The sequence below is a fragment of the Alosa pseudoharengus genome, unplaced genomic scaffold (genome assembly GCF_046254945.1).
Source record: "Alosa pseudoharengus isolate Yale_2024_CS ecotype anadromous, Long Island Sound unplaced genomic scaffold, YU_APseudo_1.1 YU_APseudo_1.1_scf_4, whole genome shotgun sequence".
Lineage (NCBI taxonomy): Eukaryota > Metazoa > Chordata > Actinopteri > Clupeiformes > Clupeidae > Alosa > Alosa pseudoharengus.
The window spans coordinates 36,564,749-36,587,687 of NW_027468774.1; the positions used below are offsets into that span (position 1 = coordinate 36,564,749).

General features: G+C 48.1%; 1 protein-coding gene across 3 annotated transcripts in view; it reads right to left on the reverse strand.

Annotated features, from left to right (window-relative positions):
• Positions 1-4,640: 4,640 nt before the first annotated feature.
• Positions 4,641-22,939, reverse strand: part of caskin1 (CASK interacting protein 1) — a 97,641-nt gene continuing 79,342 nt past the window's right edge. The window contains exons 11-21 of one of the 3 annotated variants that reach the window (XM_076266125.1): positions 19,810-20,046; positions 15,172-15,287; positions 14,521-14,617; positions 13,897-14,000; positions 11,620-11,730; positions 9,843-9,944; positions 9,500-9,638; positions 7,869-9,208; positions 6,678-7,467; positions 5,885-6,455; positions 4,641-5,553 (exon numbers count right to left, since the gene is read on the reverse strand). In XM_076266125.1, the coding sequence (XP_076122240.1) occupies positions 5,457-5,553; positions 5,885-6,455; positions 6,678-7,467; positions 7,869-9,208; positions 9,500-9,638; positions 9,843-9,944; positions 11,620-11,730; positions 13,897-14,000; positions 14,521-14,617; positions 15,172-15,287; positions 19,810-20,046 (3,704 nt within the window). In that variant the 3' untranslated portion in view covers positions 4,641-5,456. The remainder of the gene's footprint in view (positions 5,554-5,884; positions 6,456-6,677; positions 7,468-7,868; positions 9,209-9,499; positions 9,639-9,842; positions 9,945-11,619; positions 11,731-13,896; positions 14,001-14,520; positions 14,618-15,171; positions 15,288-19,809; positions 20,047-22,939) is intronic. The other 2 variants (XM_076266127.1, XM_076266126.1) reach the window with 2 other exon arrangements.

The window sequence follows — 22,939 nt, forward strand, 5'->3', positions numbered from 1 at the left end:
CTAAGTTACAATAACAAAGTGACAGTGACACTAAAGGCTATATATACTGTTTATATTGATACATCACCCCATCAATGACTATCCAAAACAGACTAATCATGTGAACTAGTGCTTACAGTTATAGACAGACTCAGATCTGTAGCTGGAAAACATACATACAGGTACCCTGTCTCTGCTAAGTTACTGAGGCTAAATGTGAGCTTGATTAGGATTTTTGGGTGATCTCCTTGCAAACTTATGTTGCTTCTAGAAATGGTGGTGTTAGTGGCTGTCCATTAAATGGCACTCTCCTCTCTGGTCAGGATATTAATATCAACCCCAATGCCTTCACAATATCATGTATACACTGAACTGCAGAAATCAGGCCTTTGAATGCAATGGTAAAACAAAGTCCTGACTCACTGTGGACATCAAAGATTAGGGGGTTCCCTGAACCGCTGGACAAACCCAGATGTGTGCCACATATTGGTGGTACATAGTGAGGTTTCCCCTTCTCTGTACAGTACTTTCAGAGTGTAAAACAATATATAAATAAACGTAACATGTTGCTGATGTTCTACCCACAGCATTAGAGTGTTTTGGATAGTCATCTACTTGTGCGATGCATCCACATAAATTACACACCAACAGTATATAACTGTTAGTGTCACTGTCACTTTATTGTAATTTAAGATTGAAACAAATATGTGGGTCAGGGCAGTGGCATTCTGGAAATGCATTGTGGGAAATGTAACATCAGTTAGCACACCTTGTGTTTAATAAACCCACAATATACTTTACTTGTAATGGCCAAGTTATTTTAAAAAGGTGTAAGTGTACTACACAAAGTAAGCATTTGTTTGCACAACTTGGAATTCCTTTTCCAGATTAGTCTGTAATTTCAAGACAATTGGTTTGCATGTTTTTTTAAACTAAGATTAACTAACAGGTTAAGTAAGGTTAACTAACTGACCAACTTCACAGTGTAGCAAAACTTAAGCAATTCAAGTATAGTTTACTTGATTTAAATGATCATGTTAACTTTTCCACCTCAACATTAAATTACTCCTTTTAGCCAAGTAATCTCAAAAAGCAAAATCAACATAATCAACAAAAGACAAAAACTGAGTTATACTAACTAATAATTTTAAGTAAGAATAGCTATTCGATTTTACAGTGCAAAGTGACTTTCCCAAAACAGAATGCATGTGAGATTCAACACATTCTTCCTGTTGTGTGACTGTGGAATTACTTTGAATTGCCATGAATTTAATTCCACTTCCTGTCATTCCAATTCCAATTCAACTTCCTGTGTGGCGGAGCCAATTCAATTCAAATTCCAGTTCGTGAATTCGGAATTTTGCACAAGCCTGCTATAAACCCCTCAAAAGCGGTAGACATCTAAAAATGTTAATTGCTCTGTTGGGATCTATATACTACAAACCCTTAGAACATTCCCTCCAGATAGGTTTGTCCACTGTATTAGAGTATAATTAAATACAACACCGCCTACTTCCTCTTAAATTAACTCTGAGGAAAGAGACAGCAAGCAAAGGGTTTGTAAATAACATTTATTTAGAGCAGATGGTCGTTGATGCAGTCACTGCAAGCACACCACTGTTCCCATTGCCAGCCACAGTAGGGATCATACAAGTCAATGGCAGAACGTCAACACAAACCCGCACACAGGAGCAGTGCAGAAAAAAATCTTTTTTTGTTGTACATCTCTGCAAACAGGATAAATTGAAACAGCTTTATTTTTTATTTTCACTAACCAAACAATATCTCTCACCACAACAAGTTTTGACCATTGTTTTCATGATTTTCAACGTTTCCATTCTTTTTTTTCTCATTATGTTTTCCATCCCTTAGAGGTTGTCTCCAAGGGAACGAGCAAACAAACAAACAAAAATAGACAATAAGAAATTGACTGAAACTGAGGAATGAATGAACAGACACATTTGTTTTTTTTTTTCTTAAAAAAGGGGGATGAGGGTCCACAGTGACAAACATCCATCTATATATATATACACAGGAAAATTGAAGACAGAAGAGCAGTGATGGTTGGATGAACAAGAAAAAATAAAGGCAAAGTCCATTTCATGTTTAGAGCTCAAACCGTAATGAGTGGAGAGCTGGCTTTCCAGGCTCTCACGCCCTTCTCTCAAGCGTAGACCTAGGGTTAGTCGACCCACGTGTGGGAAAAGCGGCCAACGAGCTGACCAGAAATGTCCAAAACAGTTCCTTGCCCTAGTATACACGCACGTATGTACATTATTAATGGACTCCTTATGAGACGACCATTGGAATGAGCACAAATGAAAACACAAAGCAAGGCACGTACATGTTCTCAAAACGTAACATTGCATAATATACAACTTATCATGAAACTACGTGAACATTTGACCACAAATAAAACAAGAAAAAAAGGAAAAAGAATATAAAAGTGTTTTCTTGTACAATGTATTTACCTTAGAACACAGGGAAAATCTGACAGTAAAATTCATTTAGTTCATTTCCCCCAAATATCTGCACTCTAAAAGCCTTCAGGTTGCTGCACATAATTATTAAATACTTTCTTTTTTAATTATTAATATATAATTTATGTTTACATAACTTAACATATCACAAACATTCTCTCAGCCTAGCTAACTAGAAAAAAAAGCATTTCTGGAACTATTGCAAGAATGCTGAGCCATGGAGCAGACCTCTGGAATTTTCCTACGTGGTGGGTTTGTTTTCACTTATTTATTTTTCATGATTTGGAAATGTTTGGCTTGTCTCCTTCCCTCTGGGGTCCTGTTCCTTATTCTAGTCACACACTGATCGCCGTAGGAACATCTCTTGGATACTGTGGCAATTAAAATAATGAGCTCAGTGATTGTCATGGCAACATCAGAGATGGTTAGCAAAATAATGAGGCTGTTTGAGTGCTCTGCTGACGATGAGATAATGACATTCAGAGACTATGAAAAAGTGTTGAGGTGAAGGAGGGCAGAAGAGAGAGAGAGAGACTAAGAAAGAGACAGATCTGTTGATTTTGTCACTCAGGTAACGAAAGGAAATGGTTCACAAGCTCACCTGAAAAAAGAAGGGAAGAAAGAGGCAGGAGAGAAGAGAAGGGGGGGAAAAAAGAGACCCAGCAACTCAAGAGTGCTTAGTCTGATGCTGCTCAGACATCAAGTGATCCATCACACTGCTGTCCGTTAGTCTGATGCTGCTCAGACATCAAGTGATCCATCACACTGCTGTCCGTCTGCTCTCAGCGTGCTCCCAGGCGCTCTCGCAGACTCTCACCCGCGGTCCATCTCAAATTTAAAACTGCTGCTACTGCAGCCTTGACTGATGGCCTTTCTTATAAATAGGAAATACAGATAGAAAGAAAGCGAGCATGAGGGACAGGCAAAGAGAGAGAGAGAGAGAGAGAGAGAGAGAGAGAGAGAGAGAGAGAGAAGCAGAGCAGTGGTTTGGGCCATAATGAGCTGGAGCAGCAGCAGCAGCCATCCAGACACTTCAGAGAGCTGCATGAAGGATTGACCGTCACAGCCGGCCATTCCAGTGAAAACAGTCACTGCCTCCAAACGGCACTCCTGCCTCCTGAGGCTGTCTAACAAGCTCCAGAGCCTCAGGATGGGGTCCACAGAGGATGACCACAGATGAGGCATCACACTGCCCCACGCCACTCTAGACTACACCACACCACACCACACCACAGCCAGCCAGGGAATAAGGAGCTACACAACATCCATACACACGCGCTCACTGGCCTATACGTCAGGAAACCAAAAGGTTAAAAAAAGAGACCATCTGTCCACTAACATTCTCAGCCAACCGCCGTCACACCGAAAGTCAGCTAGCCACTTGCACTTGTCCCTCGAACCTTCCACCTCCACCAACCGTACAGAGAGCCGCTCCGGAGAGGAGGCCATCTTTTTTTCTTTGTGCTTTTCCATGAGAACCCCGAGCCCTACACACAGCACTTCAACACACTTCCTTTTATGCACTCTCCATTTCACAAGGGGAGGATGGATGAGGCATAACGCCCGAGTCTGAATCCAGGTGCATGCTCTTTGTACATGCATCAGACCCAGGTCAAAAAGGAACCACGTCGTGTGTGATTTGCTTTATCTTGGAGTGTGTGTGTGTGTGTGTGTGTGTGTGTGGTCTTGTTAGCAGCGCTAAGGTCACCTGTCACTTTAAGGCACACAGGACACTGGCCAGGACAGGGAAATCGGGCGGAGCAGGAGGTGGAGAGGGTGGGGAGTGGGGGGGGGGAGGCAGGGTTACAGATTTGGGGGCTGAAGGACGGTTGTAGATAGGTGGGTGAGAGGGAGGTGGAAGGGGGGCCTGTGCTTGAGAACGCAACGGATTCGTGGATCTGCACAGCGGGAACGGTGACTGAGAACTGGACACGCAGTTCAAAATAGGGGCCCAAAGCAAGAACATGAAGCAGGGTACACTGCCACTGCAATGACTTCAGTCAAAATAGCAGACAACACTCTTCAGCAAGGCAAAACTAGTGCCTCAATACATCAAGGGACTGATTATATTTTGTCCTGTTTGGTTATATATATATATATTTATATATATCTATGTATTTTCTTCTTTGTATCTGTCATGAAAGGTCCATATTTTTAAAACATGACAACACTTGGAACATTGAACATTAAATTAAAAACGTAAAAATGTTTTATATATATTTATATATTTATATATATTACTGTACTAATGCATGACTCTCACTATGAGATTTTCTTTTAGATATAAACTTTCCTCATGCTTACAATGTACACATACCATATTTTTTTTATCATTTATTAATGTCATCATTTCATATTGTTTTGTATTGTTTTTGCTAGTTATCTCTCACAATAGCTTGAAATATTTAAGGGACTCTGAATTGTACAAAAAGAAAATAACCCAAAACCAAGTGGACAGACAGACAGTTCTTTTTTGTTTTGTTTTTTTTTGTTTATGCCACTGTGGTGGTGAGGCTTTGCCGGCCCTGCTTCGCCGGTCCCGCTCCTTTTGACGTGACGAACTCTCAACGTCTCTCGAGGAGCCGTGATCTAGCCCTGCAGTCCTGAGGTACTTCATCAGGGAGTTGTGCAGTCTGACAGGGAGGAGAGGAGAGGAGAGGTGGTTGGGGGTGGTGCCGTCTGTCCCATGATTTTGGAAATGAGGAAATCAAGGAGGACAGCGAAGGGGGAGGGAGAGTGTGAATGAGAGAGACTGGAGGTTGGGGACCTATCGTTTTTAGTCGTAATAAATGGTGGACTGTGGTGTTTAGGGGCCGGAGGAAGAGGGTTTTGGGAGGGTAGGAGTTGGTTGGTCATTATGACTGGTTGAGTGCAGGGTTTGGGGTCCGGGTGGAGAGGGGGGGTGGGGGGTCGTGGGAGTCGGTTGGTCGTCATTGTGCCCTTGTGCCCTTCTGGGGTCCTGAGGTGTTGCCGCGGCGACGCCCGTCTGTGCTCTGTCTACTCCAGCATGGCGTCCAGCTGGTCAGCCAGGTCGTCGAACATGCTGCCGATGTCGTCCAGGATGCTCCCTGTGCTCTTCTGCTCCACCACCGAGCTGCACACAAGACATAGGACACCGTTAGGGTGGCATGGAAGAGGCATTCACTTACAGGTGAAGGCACATTCACACCAAGAACGATAAAAAATAACGATAATATGAATGACAACGTCCAACATAAACTATTTGATAACAATACTAATATTGTTAAATTAGTTATCTTTATAGTTATGGTATGAAGTTATGGTGTGCCTTTTTTTTTTTTACAGGTAACATTAACTCCGGTAAAGTATCACAATCCTACTGTAACCCAAACTGAAATGAAATCGAGCCTAATCTACTCTGGCTGTGGTTGTTTGGGTCTGGGCCGGTGCGGCGCACCACTCACTCTTTGTGCCCTTCCTCTTTGATCTTCTCCTCCACAGCCTGCAGCGCTGCAGCCAGAGACGCGCTGGTCTCCTCCAGCTTCTGATGCACGGCCTCGGGCACCACCGCCGCGGGTCCCAGCGTCCCGGGACTGGGCGCTGCTCCGGGACTTGCTGCAGCCCCCGGCCCGGGTGTGTTGGGCCCTCCGCTGGCCGCCGCGTCCATGGACACTCCGCTGATGGAGGAGCGCGGAGGCTTGACGGGCGGGGGCGTGGGCAGGGGACTGGGTGACGGGCCGGGGGTCTGGGGCGTCTGGGGGGTTTGCGGGGTCTGGGGCGTCTGGGGCGTCTGCGGGCTTTGGGCGGGGGGGCTGGAGGGTTTGGAGGGCGTCGGTGCGGGGATGGCAGGAACAGGGGTGGGAGAGGTGCCCGAGATCTTGGGTGTTGACGCCGCCGGCACCAGCTGCTTGGCCGGGGAGGGCGTGGGAGTGCCGGGGCTGGCGTTCATCGACGGGAGGACATTCTTCGGCTTTGGGGCGGTCGGCGGCGGAGCAGGTTTGGGCGAAACTGGAGGAGGTATTTTCTTTCCCTCGACTAGGTGAAGGTCAGGTGAGAGAGATGGAGGGAATGGAAAGAGGGACAGTGAGAAAACAAGACGGAGAGATGCACATGAGAGCAAGACAGTAAAATATATGACACTGAATTCGCACGTCAACAAAAACAAAACAATACCTCATCTGTCATTGTATGAGAATCTTAAATGACATTTACAGAAACAAACCAAGCATGAAGCCAACTCTGAGTGTGTGACCTTACCTGGACTGGCTGGTCCCCCGGGTCCAGGGAAGGGGGCTTTCTTTGAGGTGGCAACTACTGCCCCCTGCTTCTTCATATGCTGGGCGAGCACTGGCTTGGGGGACACCGGAGGCTTGACCTTGCGTGGGGTCTCGGCACCCTGACCACCCAGGTCAGCACTGCCTCTCCTCGGAGGAGCCCCGTCGGTACTGTCCTGTGGTCTTGGCTGTTGCTGCTGCTGCTGCTGCTGTTGTGGTTCACCAGACTCGGATGGCGGTCGCCTTTTGATGGTGCCGGTGCCGTTCTGGTACACCATGGGCATCTGTCCGTTCTGCATGTCCTCGGCGTCCTTGTCTCTGCTCTTGGGCCGGCGCTTGACCGTGTTGGACTCGGTCAGGTGGAACTTGGCGCCGTTGGCGTGCTGCTGCTGCTTGCTCCGCACGCGCCTCTTGAGGGTGGCGGTGGCGTCCACGCGCGACAGCTCCGCCTGGGGCAGGGAGTAAACGCTGTCGGGCATCTCCTCTCCGTCACCCTCTCCTTTTCCCTGCCTCGGACGCTGCTTGATGGTCAGCGTGCCTTCCTCAGCGAAGGGCAGGTTCTCAGCGGAGCTACCGCCGGAGCCCGGTTGGGCCTCAGGGCCTGGTCTGGGGTCAGAGGTCGATGCCACGGGTCCTGGTCCCGGTCCCAGGGCCAGGCTGGCCTCCCGCTGGCCCCTGGCGGCTGCCACCAGGTCAGTGACTGGTCCACTGATGGTCCTGCGGCGGTTCACTACCTCACCATCCAGACCAATCGCATCGTGCTGCTTGCCCACCTGCAAAGGCAAAAGGTTTCACACTAGAGTATCCTATATAAAAAATAAAATAACACTCATGCGTAAGATATAGACTTCAGTGACGTCTAACACCTAATCAGTCGGAGAAAGTAATTTTATATCTGCCTTTATAGCTGTGTCGTTCTACATAAGGTGATCCTTGCTAAGGTTACTCCTGGCAACCTGTTTATCTGACATAGAACAGGTAATGGCCATTGTTTTGCACATCTGTATTGAATGAATATTGTATATTGATGTATTGGAAATATTGATATGTATTCTTGCGTGGATATGTTCACTTACAGATGGGGACTTCTATCAAAGGATCTGTTTATGAATTAAAGGGACTCATTTTAGAAGCACATTGTTTGATGCATTCCTCAGCCTCTTGGCTGGTTTACCTGTAGGTAGTGTGGCGGTGCTTTCTGCAGGGCCCGGCCCTTGGCTCCTCCGCCGATGGACGACATCTCCAGCATGGCGGCGATGCTCCGGACGCTGCCAGCGCTGCCCGTGTCCACGGTGCCCCCCAGGTCGCTGGCGCGCCGCTGCGGGTGGTAGTTGACCTCCAGGAGCGGGCCGCTGCTGCAGGGCTCGACGGGCACCTCGGTGAGGTTGCTGCTAGAGCTGGAGATGGCCGAGCTGGAGCGCTTGGGCGGCGGCGGGGGAGGGCCCTTCTTCTTGGGCCTCAGCGCGAACGACTGGCTGCGGTTGACGTTCTTGTCGGCCTGCCCGCGCATGGAGTTGCTGCGGCCCACGCGGTTCTGCACCGTGGCGTACTTTCCCCCTCCGCCGCCATTACCACCACCGCCGCCGCCAGCAGGTACGCCGAGCTCGTCCCGCTCCTGCTCGCTGTCGGACGCGGCGTATCGGTTCAGGCTGTGCGCGCGCTTCTTGGGCAGGCCCTGCTCGTCCTGCTCGCAAGGCTCGCCGTCGCCGTCTGGTGGCAGGCAGAGGAGTGGCACGGCCACGTTCGGCGCGGACTGCTGAGGGGCCGGTGGTGGGAGGACCTCCGTGGGCTCCGGCGCAGAGGTGACGGCCACCGCAGGGGGAGGGGGCCCCGAGTGGGCTGGCGGCGGGTGACCGCTGACCCTGTGCGTGGGCGACTGGGGGAGGGAGCGCGGCGACATGGGCCGGTCGCCCTGCGAGAGGAGGTGCGGACCAGGTTTGGACTTGGCTGGCGAGCCCGCGGCCTGCTGGGCCGAGCCCTTGGTCTTGGGTGTCTGCGGCGGGGTGTAGGGGGGCCCTGCCCCCTGCGGATACGACCGCGGCTGCTTACCCTGCGCAGACGACGACGACGACGACGACACGCTCCCCCTCTGTCCAGCCGGCTGGCTACTCTGCCTCATGGTGCGGGCCTCTTTCCTGGGCGGCCCGGGGTGCGAGGGCTCCTCGCCGTCCCGGCTCTTGCCCAGACTGTTCTCCTGGACGCTGCGGGACCGCTGGGCCGCTGCTGGGTGTGGGTGGGCACCGCCGCTGTTGGGGCGGGCCTCGGGCGGCCCCGGCTTGGGCTCACGTTCGGCGGGGGGTCGGCTGAGGGCCGCCTGCAGCTCCCCGCTCAGCTCGCTGTCCTGGAAGGTGCTCATCTTGGGCGACATGCACTCCCCGCCTTCGTAGGGCGGGCTCTCGATCGACATCACTTCCTGCGTGGGAGGGTGCTTCTTGCGCGGGGAGCCGCGACCCTCGGTGGCCTTCTGCAACTCAGCCAGTTTCTTCACGGCCAGCATCAGCTTCTTTTGATGGCCTGTGTGTGTGAGGGTGGTTTGTGTGTGTGTATGAGAGTTTGTGTGCATGTCAAAATGAAGGGTAATCCATGAGAAACTCAGAAGCAAAAAAACATCACAAACCCAGAAACAGTGCATTTCAAAACAAAGCAATTACAGAAGCAATGGCACCAGCCTCATTAAGAAACCTACTCAGGCAATTGAAACATTCCAGACTGCCCTGAAATTAATCACTCTGCCACATTGAATACATAATGCATGATTAATAACTCATTAATTAATGTAGGCAGCATTTTCTAAGCCATTCCTACCTAGCTTGGTGATCCCAATCTCCTGCAGGTCTTCCCACGTGATGTCGGTGATGAATTCAATGTTCTCATAACCGTTCTGGACCAGGACCTGGTAGTACTGACTCAGTCCAATCATAGATAGCCACTCTGCCAGATTGGCCTAGAAGTAAACACCCACAGACAGGGTTTAGAGTGGCCATGAAATGCATGGGTGCTTGCATGTGAGTAAGTACATGAATGTGAGATAGATAGATAGAGAGAGAGAGAGAGAGAGAGAGAGAGATTGTGAAAGAAATGGAGAAAAAAAGTAGTAATTTTCCACTCAGAGAGAGAGATGAAGAGAGAGTAGCGGTCTCCCACTCACAGGTTTTTGCTCGGGGAGCCACTCCGTTATACTGAGCTTGTTGATCTCAGAGGTCATCTTCTTGCGGTGACCTGGCTTGGTCACACCAATGGCCGTTAGATCCTGGAGCAAACACACACCACACACACACACACCACCGATATCATTCCCCTCATCAGAGACACTTCAATACACATGCCATCATATGTGCACATACACTAATATATGGACAAGACACAGACACACATTAATACACATTTGGTAAAAATAGTTGCATATGCACACATACTGTACAGACACACACACTTAAATACAGACAGACACACAGACAGACACACACACACACACACACACACACACACACATAAAGACTGGGTTTCTCTGTTCTCTGAAATGATGAGGAATGCAGTGAGAATCCCAAAAGAAATGGAGAATAAAGCAAAAAAAGAACAATTGCTCTAGGTGACAGAAGAAGCCTTTTCAGAGTACCCTTCAATAACAAAGCCAAACACATCCAAAGTTTGCAATAGTTCTCTACACTTCTCTATGTCTTGCTAATCAATCTATTTTCTTTCAGTGCTAGAAGACTCATGTAATTAAGGTGCTATTGAATTTGTCTAAGAGCTAAATTGCTAAATGAGACTGAACTGATTGCGAATAAAAACTAATTTGCGCTTTGCCTAATTCTCCTATGAAAGTGAAGCCATTGAGAAATAAAATCAAAAGATTTAATTAAAAAACGTCCACACAATCAATAGAACAATTTGCTTTTCTCTAGCCAGTTTGCCTCTTGCCATCATACGCCCTTTTTCTACTGAAAGAATTCATAGATTAATTTACTTTATATAATTATTGGATTTAGATCAACAGTGATCTTCAGTCTAAGTTAAGATCATTAGTCATTGGTCCCCATCTTTGCGGTCTAAGTCTGGACAGTTTCATTCTGCTCTGTTTAATTCTCTCTGTCTGCACAGACAGGAGGAGAATCTCATTAAAACATAGCTTGTCTTCATCAGTCGCCACCTGTGCAACAGCTATGAGTAGACTACCACAGTGCTTATCTCTGTTTCACACAAGTGAGCAGCACAGTAGGACTGTACAGTGAGAGTGACACATTTTCTTTTCTGTGAGGGAACAGCATATCCAGGACTGTCTTTCTTCTCCTTTTTCTTTTTTCTTTTTGGCAGAGACAGACTGTGACCAAAGTGTCTAATCCCTCACTGAGAAGTCAGCTGGCGACAAAATATTGATTTTCCCAGAAGACAAAACAGACAATGGGGAGGAGGACACATACTGTAGACGACACAGACAAACATGGCGGCAGCAGCGACCGCAGTAGCAGGTGCGTGGTGAGGCGGGGTGGGGCGCGGTTAGTGGGAGCATGCCGTTTGGCGCTCATGGTTTGGCTCAGGGCTCACGGTGACAGGTTGGGAAAGATCTTCATCGTGCCCACTCGCGGGGTGGGGGTGTGCCTGGGGTGGGGTGGGGTTGGGGTGGGGTGGGGTGGTGGTGGAAGGGAGCAGTGTGGCCAATCAGATTTGCCGGCTTTTCCAATCTGGCCCACGCACAAAACTCAACCCACTGGCGACATCCAGCAAAGGGGCGTGAGAGAGGACAGTTTGGAGTGTTGTGTCATTGGGTCAGCTTATACTTGGCTGGGCACTGGCTCATGCTGGAGGTCTGGTGGTGATATGCTCACGGAGGACAGGGTTGTCATTTTTGTTTAGTTTATTGCTTTTTTTTTTTGGGGGGGGGGGGGTGTCAGAGGGGTTGGGGGGGAAGTTGTTGTAGCTCTTACCTCTGGGGTCATACGGCTAATGGTGGCAATGTCATAGCCCGCGCTGATGAAGTTTGGAGCGTAGACTTGCAGCTGAAATTCGCTCAGCCATTGGACAACAGCCTCTGAGCTCTAGAAAGAGAAGATAGGCGGCAGTCTGTCACTGACTCTGTGCGACGCGGCCAGGGGGAGGGAAGAGAAGGGAGGGAGGAGGGGGGAGGAGGAAGGGGGGGGGGGTTAGCTTCTGAGGACGGAGTGAGGCCAGTTGTCAGGAGGAACGTCTTACTCCTCCACTGCCCCAGGAGGAGCCAGACCAATGACCTAATCAGTGACCTCAACACTCATTTCTCTCTCTCTCCCTCTTTCTCTTTCTCTCTCTCTTTCTCTCTCTTTCCCTCTTTCTCTCTCTCTCCCTCTTTCTCTCTCTCCCTCCCTGTCCACTCTACCCCACTCTCCCTTGGCTCCTCTCTGCCCTGCTCCACTGGTCGGTTTGGACAGCTCCAGACTCTCTGTTAGCTCAGGGGGGCCTGACCAGCATCACACATGAGGCTGTGCTCAGTAAAGGGCAGTGAGGTGTGGGACGGGCCCAGTGTGCTGCTGTGGGGGAGTCCAGTAGAGGAGGGCTGCCTGCCTGAGAGATCTTTGTTTATTGTGCTAGCCTACAATGCTAAGGGGGTTGGTCCATTAAATGTACTTTTGTTAGTTATTATTATTATATTTTATGTGCTGGTTAGGTTTATAGTTTTCTTTCCCCCTTGCTTAGAATAATTTACACTGTGCCATGACTAGGTGGATGGGATACTTTATAGCAAATCTACTGAGCACACCGTTCCCATTTCTCATGTACACAGCTACTGTGCTGTAAATGCTAACAAGCTAAAATAGTACATGCTAATGAGCCTCTCAACATTCAGCATCCTGCCAAGACCTTTAAGGCTGGCAACAGATGAAAGGCCCTGCCTGCCTGCCTGCCTGCCTGCCTGCCTGGTGAAATGCCTCTCCTCCAGACGTGGGAGGATGCAGCTCATCATGCGAATGGAGCCAAGAAATAGACGAGGAGGAGGAAAAGGAGGAAGAGGGAATCTGTGTGTGTGTGTGTGTGAGAGAGAGAGAGAGAGAGAGAGAGAGAGAGAGAGAGAGAGAGAGAGAGAGAGAGAGAGAGAGTGTCTGGGAGAGGAGTGGCAGATGGTCCAGCTCAGTGGAGCCGGGATCCCAGCGTACGGCCAGCAGCTCCACCGGGCCCTGCTGGGCGCATTCTGTCCACGGTGCTGCTGAGTGACCAAAACTAGCTCACTCAGTGGTTATTACGCTACACCAGTCATGCAACAGTAAGCATGTTTCAGACAAGAGAAGCAGCTGGTAGCTTTCCATCTCAACCAACTACCGGGAGAGGTGGTGATAACTACTTCACGCTGTGAAGACGCCCATAGGGCTGCATCATCCAGACCTCACAATAAGACATTTCTGTGTGTCACAGTGACCGGTGACATTCCATCACATCACAAAGATGTTGGTTGTTAATGTTTGTAAGCTTTCAGCTGTCTGGGTTTAGTTTTGTCAGGTGGACACTCAGAACCACGTGCTTAAGTGTTCATGAGAGCAGTTGAGGGGTTTGACCAGTCTTGACCAAACCATGGATCACAGCGCCATGCTACCCACACCTCAACATCCTGCCATTTTTGTTTGTGTGCTTGTTCGTTGGGTACTCTTTGAAAAGAAAATACTCAAAGCAAACGGTGACAACAACTGAAAGACAATCAAACACGGCAACTGATTCAACAACATAAAGCAACTGCAATGGAACTCCTGAAGCTTAAAAGAATAGCAAAACAATAACAACAACAACGACAACAACAATCAGAAATGAACATGCCCAACTTTGAACCACAGGACAGCTGTGTGTCTTTCTCAGTTAGTGAATCTGACAGAAGGCGAGAAACACAGAGAGACAGATAGCCAGAGGTTTAGAGAGAGAACAGAACCAGAGAGAGAGAGAAGGAAAAAGAGAAGAGAGGAAGAGGAGAGGAGACCGCGGAGAGGCGAAGCGAAGCCCACTCACCGAATCGTGGCTGCAGCCGAACGCCCGCAGCACGGACGAGGCCAGCTGGGAGAGGAAGTGTTGGGGCAGCATCCTCAGTGTGCCACCTCAGAGTGTGTGTGAGACTGTGTATGCCGGTGGGTGTGTGTGTGTATGTGTATGTGTGTGTGTAAGTGAGTGTGTGTGTGTGTGTGCGTGAGCTGGTGAGGCGAGGTAAGGGTAAGGGTAGAGAAACTGTGGTCCGTGAGGGAGCCACTTACCTTCGGCTCCGATGGCCCCTCCCCTTTCCTCGGAGGACCCGCCTCCCCGTATGGCTGCTCGTGGAGGGGACAGCTCGACACACTCTGACTGCGTGAGGAGGAGCCTACGAGAAACAAACACGCGTGTTACACACACACACACACACACACACACACACACACACACACACACACACACACACACACACACACACTCACACACACACACACACATTCACACATTGGCAGACCACAACAAATCACATTCGCTGCCTTGTAACCAACTAGTCCCCTCAACCAATCAAATCAGAGCTACGCTCCCGCCCACACTGATGGCTGCTAGTGTGCCATCTGCCCGCGAGGAACTGCGGCCAAGTCCACTGAGCACCTCAGGGGACGCTGATGATGACACATCTTACATCATGTCCAGTGTGTTCTGGGATGTAGGTGAGAGAATGTAAGATAAGACCAAATCGTAACACACACACACACACACACACACATACACTCACACACACACACACACACACACACACACACACACACACACACACACACACACACACACACACACACACACACACACACACACACACACACACACACACACACACAATTCTTCTATGTCTTGTGAATCATACTAACCCTTTAAAGTGCCACCTGATGGCTGATCCAGAGACTTGGACTGTTCCATCAGGTGCTCCTTGGCCTTTGCAGATTGGGACAGGACCGTTGCCAGAAGCTACAGGTGGCACCACAGAAAAATGTCATCATCATGAACACATTACCCAAGTGCTTTGCTATACTGATAATATCACTATAGTGAAAAAAATGTCAAAGCCCAAGGTCATCCAATAACAATGTGCTATTCAACCCCCTGAACCTATGACTTTAAGATGGTTAGTGTCTTGCTCTGCTGGAGACAATGGCGTCGTGGTTCAAGTAAAGAAGTAATACTGAAGATATAATACTGCACGTCCCGCTGAAAGAACCCAATTATTTAGTGATTGCTTAGCATCGAAGCATTTTACAAATCATTTGGACTCGACTAGTTATCTGTTGTGTTGGTGGTATCATTGCACATTACACATTTTGCTCTCCCTGTCGTCTCAACACAAACTCAGAATAGATCAGCACAACCTCAAGATCACTATTGATCAGTAAGGAAATCCATAGAGTCGACATCCCATACTAAACAGGATTCTTACTGTAATACATGAATCTTTTATTGTTATTTTACCTCTGGTGTGTGTGTTTCTGTGTGTGTGAGTGTTTCTGTGAGTGTGAGAGACTCACCTTGACTCCCTCTGCCTGGGCGTGGATGATGTTGGTGCTGCTTGCACTTTGCCCACTGCCAGAGGAACGGGCACTAGCCACGCTGCCCGAGCTTCCCACACTACTGCGGTCGCCACCTGGAACAATACGACACACACACACGCACACACACACACACACACACACACACACACACACACACACACACACACACACACACACATCCACATTCAAACGCACATGCACCAACACACATATTCACACGCACACATACAGAGACGTACACACACACATTCACACAGATACACGTACACACACATTCATAGTCAGTGCTGGCAGTCTTTCATTTAACCACAATACAAACTCCAAGCCTCATGCTGCATTGCAATGCACTGAAGGTCCACCACACACAAACACACACGCACACACACACACACACACACACACACACATACAAGCCAGGGGCGTGAGTGGTGTGGAAGTGAACAAACCCACGCTCACAAATAAGTGCGCCCACACACACACACACACAGTCATGCACATCGCTCTTGACTTGCTGACTGATGCAGAAAATGGACCTAGAGACAGACAGCGTGATAGACAGATGAGCTAGACGGTGAACGCCTCACGCATCAGTAAGGCTCAGACACTGTATCACATGGCAGAGTGCAGACAGCGTGGACATGGCACACACACACACACACACACACACACACACACCAGGCAGAAGAGGGCAGACTAGGCTTGCGGGCCCAGGCCCAGACACACACGCACACATACACATACACACACCAAAGTGGACAAACAGACCCATAACACTGCCTGACTTTCTGACCCTAATGAACTGCTCATCCCCTCCACTGGGAATGCCGGATGTGTGTGAGCATGTGTGTGTATGCATGCATACACTGTGGCTATTTCTGTGTTTATGGGTCTGTCTGTAGGGGTGTGTGTGTGTGCATTGAGAAGTTGTATGAGTACGCATTTTACATGAGTTGGCATGAGCTATGTTTGTTTTTGTGCACATGTGCTTATGGACTATAAGGATAATGTGTGTGTATGTACTGTATGGCAGTGTGTATGGGTATGTGTGTGTGTGTGTGTAGCATCTATGTGTAGGTGTGCATGTGTGTGTGCGTGTGTGTGTGTGTGCATGTATAGCACGTGTGAGTGGGTGTGTATGTGTGTGTGTACATGTGTGTCTGTGTGTAGCATCTGTGTGTGTGTGTAGCATCTGTGTGTGTGTGTAGCATCTGTGTGTGTGTGCATGTGTGTGTGCATGTGTGTGTGCATGTCTGTGTGTGTGTAGCATGTGTGAGTGGGTGTGCGTGTATGTGGGTGTGTACAGTATGTGTAGTAGGTGTAGAATGTGTAGAATGTGTGTGTGTGTGTGTGTGTGTGTGTGTGGATATGTATGTGTATGTGTGTGTGTATGTGTGTATGTGTGTTTGTGTGTGTGTGTGTGTGTGTAGCATCTGTGTGTCCACACGCACTGCTGCCGATGGCCATGATGTCTGATGTCAGTGGAAGCCAGCAGGGCTGATGGGAGCTTGGCTGCGACCCCGGCCGCCAGCCGCGAGCGAACGAGCCAGCGAGCGAAACGAGTGAGGTCAGACACGCAGCAGCTGCTCACAGCAGGCCTCGCCGTGGGAGGAGGGGGGGGGGGGAGGAGAGGAGAGGAAGAAAGAAGGAAGGAAGGAAGGAAGGAAGAGGGGGATAGAGAGAGGACACCGACAGAAGCAGGCTTGGGTCAAGTATGTATCTAAGGCACATGGCAGTGGCCTCACTGTGCCAGGGCTCGGACTAATGACTCTATCTGCCACAAGTGATCTCCAGGCCACAGCCACTGAGAACAAGCTGGGCTGTTTTTAAAGAGGACGAGGTCCATGGCTCACCAGAGGCAGACATTACAGAATGAGTAATCAGACACCACTTAATTCTCTTATAGAACTACAGACATTAGGCAATCTTCTCCCTGTTGGAAAAAAGGCCAATTCTTCAGACACATTCTAAGACATTCACAGCTCGCATACACACATTCAAGGAGCTGCGATTGCTTCTGGAGTGTCCTGATAGGGAGATGGAGAACGTTTTAGTTTTCCCCCTGTACTTTTACCCTACCCTAGATGTGGAATAGCGATTTAGCAAGTAGAGCATATGCTTATGGATACATCTTCAACCCAGACCTTTAGACCAAGGGTAGGGGGGGGGAGGTGCATGGTTGAGGAGGAGGAGGAAGAGAGATGGGGGGGGGGGGGTGGGCAGGGGGAGCAGGCCTGCTGCCGTTACCTGCCACCGGTTTGCGCAGCACCCAGATCTCCTCACTGCTGCCGCCCTGCTGGCCGCCGCTGGGAGTGGGCGAGCCGTGAGGGCTGGACTCCGAGCCGCGAGAACCTTCAACACAGAAACCAGCGTTAACGCCGCCGGGGGCCCAGTGGCCGCTCACCGCTCAGGCTGCACCCCCTGACGGGCCCATGGATGCCCCCCGCCCCCCCCCCCCCCTCCGAGGTACGCCACCGCACCCCCGACACCCCATGGGCCTCCCGGAGCACCCCTCCGAGCCTGGGGACCACTTATGCGTGGCCCGCAAGCGAGAGGTACAGAATTTAGGCAGGGCAGGCGCTGAGGAGACCCACCAGTCCACCTGGCAATATTCTTATAAAGATTAGCGCTTATCTTATTGTATCGTATCTTATCTTATCTTCTTATCTTCATACACACAGTCATTCTTTCTCTCACACACACAGTGCATGCCACACACACACACATATATATTGTATATTCACACATATATATATGAGAAACATTTATATACAGTTATACACAAATATAATATGCATGTATATCAACATATACATACAATATATATACCTCAGGGAACAGGTGTGCAAGGAGAGGAAACATATATATAATATATACAGATATATTTATATATGTTGGTTATTTTGTTTCAGAGGAGAAATTGCAGTGCATTACAAGTGCATAACCCATCTGGAATCTCAAGGTCAATAGAAACTGGTGAAGAGCATTTTGGGGTTTATTAATGTGCAAGGATCCCAGAAAAGACAAAAAGATTAATGACCAAGCCTTTGTTGATAAACAGATGTCTATTTTTACCTGAAATAGCAACTGTTTTAGAGATGTATGTATAGATTGCCCTGGTACACCCAGCAGAAATATGGGCCTGAACCTGCATGGCTTAGATGTCCTCACTATGTTGACTAGCTTTTGGGCACTGTTTACTTGATTCACTGATGTCAATTAGTATCAGTCTACCAACAAGAAATTAGAATTCTATATTTACAGGTACTCTCTCAACAGTTGTAGTGTAAATAAAGAAAAATAAAGAAATAGTTATGAACATAACTAAATAGTTATAAATGAATCTGCCAATGTGTGACAGCACCAATCTACCACCATGCAAATAAAAAATGCTAGAGCTTCTGTGAAGACATTAAGTGACTGAAGTTCCTTCAGTGATTTAAAGCGTTCTGTTCTTTGTTCTTCAGATGTGTGAAAAGGCTTAGGCTTTAAAAACAGGCAGCAGTCAGCAGGTAACTCATTTTGAGTATTGTCCAGGCAGCAAGAGCTACGGAATTGATGCTTCAGTGACAAAGAGAAAAGCGGCAGGCAAAGCCAGTCCGAAGCGTAACTTCCAGATTGCACACGACCATTTGTCACTGTCAGCATTGAAGTCAAGTGCAAGTCGGCTTAAATTTGGAGAACTGCACAAGGCCTCGGGATTAAAGAGACATAAAGCAAGACAGATTTATGAGAGGAATAGATTAGAGGAAAAAGATATACACACACACACACACACACACACACACACACACACACACACACACACACATGTTCACAGAGACGTGGCATACAGAGACACTGGAGGACTTGATGCATTCACACACTGATGGGAGATGTCACAGGAGCTGCACTTCCTGGATCGTTAGCGGGCAAATGGCCATGCATTCTGTCAGTCAGTCTGGTTTGGAGAGAAGATTTGGATAGAAGCAAAGCTGTGGGAGAGAGCACCTCACATACGAGCGCACTACCACAGCAGAGAGAGGGAGAGAGGGAGGCAGCGGCCAGTGGTGGACACAAGTACAGAGGGAAACAAACAAATAAAAGAAAACAAAAAATCCTTTCAGAATAAACAGAGCCCAATAGGTTCTCCCCTTTTCCAGCATTAAGGACACTACTCAAGTGGGTCTCTGTTTTTTTGTTCTCTCGTCTGTGTTCTGATGGACAGACTTGGTATTTGAAACTAGAATGGCTATCTATCTATCAAACGGATAGAGAATAAGTCTTGTTAGGCATATATTGATATTGTTAGAAAACAAAACTACTGGGGACCGGTCTAAGAATTGAATAAAAGAGACAACGGAAAAAAAGGCAAACACACAAAAATACCATATAATTAATAAGCAAAAAAAAGCTCATTCAAAAAGCTCAAAGGAATGTCTGTTTTGCCACACCAGTGAACAACTGTAATTTTGTGAAATGATGAAGTGATCTGACGGATAAATCCAAATTTATTGACATAAAGATCATTCCCTCAAGCTTAGTGAGTAATAATAATAATAATAATAATAATAATAATAATAATAATAATAATAATAATAATTTTGAAGCAGTGGAGGCAGTATTGGGGGCCTGTACCTTGTCCACAGGGCAGATCTCCTGAGGTGCTTTCAGACCTGTTATAGCCAAAGGAAGTGAAAAGGGGCTGATGGGATTGATGATGGTTGGGCGGAGGTGGAGGAGGCGGCAGGATATGATACTGATGGCACGACTCGCCGTTGACCACGGCTGCCGGGGCGCTGGCTGGCGCGCTGGCTGGCGCGCTCAGCTGTATCTTTTGATACTGTTGGGTATTAATGACTGTGCTCCATGAACCTAGATACGACAACAACAACAACAACAACGACGACAACAAACAACAAGCGACGAGAAGGACAACACAACAGAAAAGGACAAAGAAGAAAAGAAGAAAGGAAAAAAGAAAACAAAAAGAACATGTAAGAGAGAACAAACATAAAATCACAAAATTAAGAAAACAAAACACAAAACAAACAAACAAAGCGTTCAGAAAGGGTTAAATGAATGAAACATAAGTAAGTCAACATAACAACAACACAAGTCAACGGAAAATTACGGAGGGAAATTAAAAGTGTTAAAAAAAACAAATCAGCTGCCATCTGATTCTGTTCTCTTATTCTCTCTCCCTTGATCCAAAATATTCTATTATTCTATTTCTAAATAGTCATTAATCAATAATGTTGCATAATATACATATGCATGCTCACTGTATCATCTATGACGAGAGTGGATGAACACATATATATGTGCGTCCACTTACATTTACATATATATATATATATATATATATATATATATATATTTATACAAAATAATGGGGCTGATGTGAATGGCTGGCTATCTTGCCAGGGTTAAGCGTAATCGTGCATGTATTTAATATAGATATGATGTTAAGCGTAATCGTGCATGTATTTAATATGGACATGATGTTATCTATCTATGGAATATTCATCATGTCCACTCTGTGTTCTCTATGCAGAAGGATACGTAATGGACCTGATCGTAGGTCCAGAGACAGAGCTGTCTATTTCTCTCTTGCATTGTGCTGCTGCCATGCACTCTTACATTCTTAGCATGTGTGTATGTGTATGTTTGTGTATGTGTGTGTGTGCATTCCTCTCTGTGTACATGTGTGTGCCTGGTTTGGAGAATGAGTGTCTGTGAGAGAGTTGTCTTTTTTTCATGGCCTGCGGAGTGCTGAGCGATGACTCACGCAGCCCTGTAGGAAGGCTGTGTACTGTAGATAAAAGCCAGCCATCTATCAGCCTAGTTAGCAGTGAAGTACACTGCACGGCGGACATCCACCACTGCCGCCTCCGAGATGTGAGTGTGGGTCTACACACTCTTCTGGCTTCCACTGGCTTCATCACCTTGCACATGTGGAGTGTGTATGAGTGTGTGTGTGTGCATGCGTGTGTGTGTGTGTGTGTGTGTGTGTGTGTGTGTGTGTGTGTGTGTGAAAGTGCACTGTATGACGGTGTGATAATTCTACATAAAGTGAGCAACAGATGGGAGAGGGTGAGTGTGGGTTAAGTGACTGCTGAAGCGCTACTGAAGCGAGCACATATAACACACACACACATTCACAACCACACACTCACACATGGCCACGCAAACTCTCGCTCTCTCACACACACACACACGCACATACACAGAGGAGGCTCTGCCAGACTGAAGCATGAGATATATACAGTCATACACAGATGATAACACTGAAAAAAACACCCTAGCCACCTTAAGCAAATGACTGAAGCGACAGCACTGGGCATGCTTGTGGTGCTGTTGTATTTGGGACGCTTCCTCTAGAGCGAGCGTCCTTTTCACGGTTGAGCTAAAAGAGCTCCGGTGAGTCATCTGACCCCTCAGGTCTGTCTGAGTGGAATCAGGGTGAGAGGGAGGGAGGAGGAGGAGGGCCAGCGATCCTCTTCAGGCACTGTGGTGCTTAGAAAGTGTTTCTCTCCCTCTCTCTTTCTTTCTCTCTCTTTCTCTCTCTCTCTCGCTTTTCCTTGGCAGGAGAGGAACGGGGGGCTCTCTCTCTCTCTGAATAGCTGTTTTTCATCCCTCTCTCCCTCCCTTTATTCTCTCTCCAGCCGGCGGAGATTCTGAGCACGTCGGCTGTCCGTCTCGAGGCTTGGCATCCCTGCTGAGGGGTTCGGAGTGCGCTCAATCGCTGTCGTCTCCTCTGCAAGAGTCTGACAAGCGGGAAGTGTGTGGCTGTCTGCCACCTGCTCATTACTGTCACCTGGCATTATGCAAACACACACACACGCACCCACGCACACACACCCATACGTGCAGATGCACACTTACAGTCATGCAAACACACTGACTCTTATTTTGTCTCTTTCTTTGCATTCAGCACCTCTATGATTTGATTTATGGCCCATCATCTTAACTTCCCAGAATGCAGCAGACTCAGTCACAGACGTGACCCCAATCTGACCAGGGCTGCCCTGCCCTGCTTAAAGTCAGACAATTGTCTCGCATCCCCCTTGAAAAATCCTCCTGGATGTAAATGGCCACTAACTGGTTGCGGTTGCACAACATGATGCCCTTCCCCACATAATGTAAAAGGAAATGAATGACAATAACAAAAATCAAGCCAAATGTTTTTGCCTCGGAGTTTCATTAAATTAGCCATTGTTTTCTAACCAAATAATACTAATAGTGAAAAATACACACTGAACAGATGGGTAACTTCTTCAGATGACGTCCACTACTGAGCGCCATCTGTAATCGGAAAGCTAGCCGCAGATGTTGTGACTGGCAGCGCCACTTCGCTCTGGCCTAAAGTGGTGAGTCAGTGCGAGTAATTGTGTCACGCTGAATCGCAGCGTTTCCCAGACGCGCCCCGATCCTCCCAGCCTCCTCTAGGCATCAGTGCAAATCCTGTCAGCTGTGCTCGCCACTCACGTGATGCAAACATACATTATCAAGCAGCCAGGATTTTGCAGTGGCCGTCATGGAGGTTGTCATGGTAACGCCGTTGGGAAAAGCTGGACTGTGTGTATGTGTGTGTGTGTGTGTGTATTTTTCTGGCTGTCAATGGCTGCTGTTGCCCCAGTAGAGAGCAGACAGGAGGCACACACACACACATACAGGAACACATTGTGTGAATGGTGGGACTGATGCATTGATCACCAGCAGAGGGCGACCTTTCAACCTTACTGAGGGATCTCTTAGCTGTCTA